This window comes from Lactuca sativa, chromosome 6 (assembly GCF_002870075.4).
Source record: "Lactuca sativa cultivar Salinas chromosome 6, Lsat_Salinas_v11, whole genome shotgun sequence".
NCBI lineage: Eukaryota > Viridiplantae > Streptophyta > Magnoliopsida > Asterales > Asteraceae > Lactuca > Lactuca sativa.
This window is the reverse complement of record NC_056628.2, coordinates 55,549,404-55,553,900: the sequence shown is the minus strand read 5'-3', so window position 1 is coordinate 55,553,900 and position 4,497 is coordinate 55,549,404. Positions and strand designations below refer to the sequence as shown.

The following is a 4,497-nucleotide window of genomic DNA, read 5'->3' as shown; positions in this document are numbered from 1 at the left end:
GTTTGAGATACCTCACACACACCCGTCCGGATATCTCATATTCTGTAGGTTTGGTAAGTCGTTTTATGGAAAAACCTACTAAGAAACACCTTTAAGTTGTTAAACATATTCTAAGATACATTAAAGGAACAACTATGTATGGTTTGGAATATGTAAGTGATGTGTGTAAAACCCACTAGTTTTAAACCTACTTTTAATTATCAAATAACACACAAAAGGCAGTGAACCTATCAATTGTGGTATAGCTAAATAAGTAGGGTATCGAACACAGGGAACGGCAAATTAAACTAAAAACTAATTTAATCTAAGTTAATTAAAAAGCAGGGGTTGTTCTCTAGTTTTACAAGACTAGAAACTTACTAATTATTACTAATTTAAGCTAGAAAATAAAGACTTTGACTAGATTCAATAACGGAGAAGTACTTCTATTTAGTTCAACTTAATTGATCCTATGGTTGATTTCAAGGTAAAAGTGCAATGGATTAATTCTTTTGCTAGTTACCGATTCAATTGATTAGTTCCGTATTCACTTCATTAATCCTTAGCAAATAAATCAATTTAAACAATGGCCAGTTGTATATTTCAATTAAATTTACTAGATATAATATTCGGGTTAAGTTAGACTTGCAATAGCTAATTAATTTATCCTTTTAATTAACTTCTTGTTTAATGGTCATCTCACAAGCTTGCACATAAATTTACTTGATTTCCTTATTAATCCTAGTTTCATGTTCACTACACTAGACATATGACAAAAAGTGTTCACTAAGCATATGAGATTGATAACTAATAGATGTTCATGCTAATTAATTATCTCCCTATTAACAGAAAATCAATTATCATTCACACACAAGGTTCTTTAGCAAGCTAAAATAACTAAATTAACCAACATAGAATTAATCCTACGGAGAATCAAACCATACTACCAATTTCGTATCCCCAAATAGAAGTTTAAAGGGTTTAGCTCATCATTGAAATAAAATTCAGCAAACAAACAGAATCTAAATGTTCAAACATAGTAACTAAACACAAAGATTTAAGAAGTATGATAAATTTTGCCTCAATGCTCCTTCGGAATTGAATTCTAGCTCGCTTTGACGATCTCTAAGGGTTCTCTAGCTTCTCAATCGCAACAAAACCTCTCTGAATCGTCCCAGAACTCCCTCCTCTCGATCTGTGGAATTATCTTTAAATAAGCGGTCCGACTCGTCGAGTCAAGTGGTGACTCGTTGAGTCCCTCTCACATTCCCCGTATTGCGATAACTATCTGGGATCCCGAGTCATTATCCTTCTGATTCCTCGACCGGACTCGTCGAGTAGCTATCTGACTCGACGAGTAGAAGCTTTTTTTTAGTGTTTTTCCTTCTTCATTCCACTCTCGAGCTCCTAACCGCTTCTCTTGCTTCCTTTTGCTTCCGAGCTTCATCTTTGGACTGAAAAACATAATTTAACACTTTTAAGTACCTTTTGTCCATAATATGCGATAATTTAGCTAATATATGAATAAAAAACTATACTAAATACACACTAAATATGCACATATCAGTAAGAAGTAGTGAAGAATATGGTGTCATAGGCTATACGGATAGTGATTTAGCTAGAGATGTGATTGACAGGAGAAGTACATCAGGTATGGCATTTTATCTCAATGAGAACCTTGTTACATGGAACTCACAGAAGCAACAAAGTGTGGCACTTTCATCATGTGAAGCTGAATTTATGGCAGCTACAAGTGCCACTTGTCAAGGAGTTTAGATAAGAAGATTGCTTGGAGAGTTAACCGGAAGAAGAATCAACCCAATAGTGTTGTATGTTGACAACAAATCAGCCCTGGAACTGATGAAGAATCCGGTGTTCAATGGAAGAAGCAAGCATATAGACACAAAATACCACTTCATACGTGACTTGGTTGAGAAAGGAGATGTCATTGTGCAACATGTGGGAACTACTAAACAACAGGCTGATATATTCACAAAATCTATGGTTAAAGTGAAGTTTGAAGAAATGAGAAGTCTATTAGGAGTGAAGAACATCTCGGTTCCTGAATTAGGAGGGAAATGTTGGCGTAATTCAGGAATTGCCCCTCAGGGGCATTTTGGGAATTTTATATGGAAACTATTTTTAGCGGTGTTTGAGTTAGTTTAGGATTCCATATCTTTTAGTATAAATAAGGGTATTGTTTTAGGTTTGTTTTTTGGTTTTTTTTCTCAAGCGTTTAAAACTCTTATTAAGCAAGTAAAGTTCCCGTTTTTTTTATTCCCCTATTATCTTCCTCTGTTGCTGCTGTTGCTGTGCAGTTTTTTTCTTTTTTTTTCTTCCTTCCTGTTCTATTTTGGTTTCTGTTATTAGGCAACAAGGTATCAGGGAGATACCTTACATAAGCGATATGCATTTGAAAATGTGAGCCCGGTTATCTATATCACTTTTTTTTTGTTTTTTTTTTTTTTAAATTAATGAAATGTTTTTTATAATAAAATTTATATAATATTTTCTTTTAAAATAAAATTGTATTAAATGATTAAATAGAGCAGTGAAATTTATTTTGGGACGAAGGGATAGTTCTAACAAATGGTTAGGAAATGATAATAACATGTCGCTAAGATATTTGAGCTTTTGGAGGCATTGGGGAAGATCAAGCCCTTAGAAATCTAAGTGTAAAACAATAATGTCCCCATGAACGCACGTCTTTCGATCATTGTACAACAAAAAAACGTGCAACCCATTCAACCAATAATTAATCTCTCATATATACCCTTGAATCGTTCCCTTTTCTTCATTCCCAATTCGATCAACAATCTCCATTACGGAACCTCGAGTACTCCTCGATGGTAAACAATAAAACAGTTGCATTCGTAGTCGCAATTGGGTTCATCTTCTTGAACCTCAGTGGTCATTGCTATGGAGCTCTTCAGTTCGGGTTCTACAATGGTAAGTGTCGAGGTTCAGATGTTGAAGACATTGTACGAAAAACAGTCCTCTCCAAGTTCCTAGTCGACAGAACAATCACCCCAGCTCTCCTTCGCATGCAGTTCCATGATTGCTTTGTTAATGTAAGTTTCTTCTACATTCATGCATGCACCAAAGTTTCAGAAAAATCTAATCATTTTAACTCTGTAATAATAAAGGGGTGTGACGCATCGATTTTACTAGACGGAACAAATTCTGAGAAAACAGCGCCGCCAAATCTAAGTGTTAGAGGCTACGATGTCATTGATGCTGTAAAAACTGCAGTCGAAAGGGTGTGCCCCGACGTCGTTTCTTGTGCTGATATAATCGTGATGGCTACAAGAGATGCCGTGTCCTTGGTATGCACTGCTAAACGCTAAAGATTAAGTGATCTCATCAGATCTTCGGTACTAATCTTTCTTTCTACATGCATGTAGAGTGGAGGAGGTAGATACAATGTACAAACAGGAAGAAGGGATGGACGTGTGTCTCTTGCAAAAGATGCTCAAATTCTTCCATCTCCTTCTTCATCAGTGTCAAGCGCAATTCAAGCTTTTGCTACGAAAGGACTCACTGCCACCGACATGATCTATCTTCTTGGTAATTCACAATTCCATGGATACTTTTTGTTCTTGCATAACATTTTGCTTAATGGGTGTGTTTTCTATAGGTGGTCACACTATCGGAATTGCTCATTGTTCATTTTTTCAAGATCGTCTTTATAATTTCGAAAACTCTGGTAAACCAGATCCGACGATGGATTTGGCGCTGCTAACGTCTCTTAGGCGTACATGCCCTCGGAATGCTACGGTTGATGGGAAGGCGAACTTGGATCAGAACTCTTTTAGCTCCGCAGTGGTGGACAAATCTTTCTATACCCAAATAATGTTGCGAAGGGGAGTTCTCCAAATTGATCAAGAATTGGCAGTGGATGGTTTGAGTAAGTCCACCGTTGCAGCCATTGCTGGTTCGTCTGACTTCACCACCAAGTTTGGTCAAGCCATGGTTAAGTTGGGTGGCACCCATGTTCTTACGGGAACACAAGGGGAGATAAGGAAATCATGCCGGTCGGTTAATAGTCAAACTTTGATGGCTTTAGTTAATGGGTGAAGGATTTCATGGATTTTAAATTCATTTTATATGTGTCATTTTATTTCATGACTATAAATTATTTATATATACACATTTAATTTGTTATCTTGGTTATTTGAATACTTATCAAACCCTATTGCATTTATCATGATACTACTAAAATGAGCATTTGAATTTTGACTTGGTTATTTGGTAGAATCTAAAGAGTCAATGTGTTAATTACGTGTTATAGTTCTCAGTCAAATTTGTATTTTTTAATTTTGTTAAATGTTAATTAAACCCATGATACATATGAAGATGGACTTTTAGCGACGGTAGGGTCTAGTTGTTGTAGACTAACATGTTGTATCTAAGATTTGGCAAATTTAGACACTTAATGACCCCATGCGTCACAAAAGAGTAGACTACAAATTTTCAACCAAAAATTTCTCCACAAAAAGTATCTGCTTCAAATATACA

At 35.8% G+C, this 4,497-nt stretch overlaps 1 protein-coding gene across 1 annotated transcript; it reads left to right on the top strand.

Annotated features, from left to right (window-relative positions):
• Positions 1-2,159: 2,159 nt before the first annotated feature.
• Positions 2,160-4,195, top strand: LOC111905469 (peroxidase 60). Its single transcript, XM_023901158.3, has 4 exons — positions 2,160-3,050; positions 3,126-3,305; positions 3,384-3,546; positions 3,617-4,195. Exons 1-4 carry the CDS (start codon positions 2,826-2,828, stop codon positions 4,054-4,056), a joined length of 1,008 nt encoding a protein of 335 aa, XP_023756926.1. The 5' UTR covers positions 2,160-2,825; the 3' UTR covers positions 4,057-4,195.
• Positions 4,196-4,497: the final 302 nt, after the last annotated feature.

Excerpts from the sequence above, each read along its gene's own strand:
- LOC111905469 (XM_023901158.3), top strand. The coding sequence starts at position 2,826 with ATGGTAAACAATAAAACAGTTGCATTCGTAGTCGCAATTGGGTTCATC. Across the intron at positions 3,051-3,125 it reads TCCATGATTGCTTTGTTAAT|GGGTGTGACGCATCGATTTT; the intron begins GTAAGTTTCTTC and ends GTAATAATAAAG. Across the intron at positions 3,306-3,383 it reads CAAGAGATGCCGTGTCCTTG|AGTGGAGGAGGTAGATACAA; the intron begins GTATGCACTGCT and ends ACATGCATGTAG.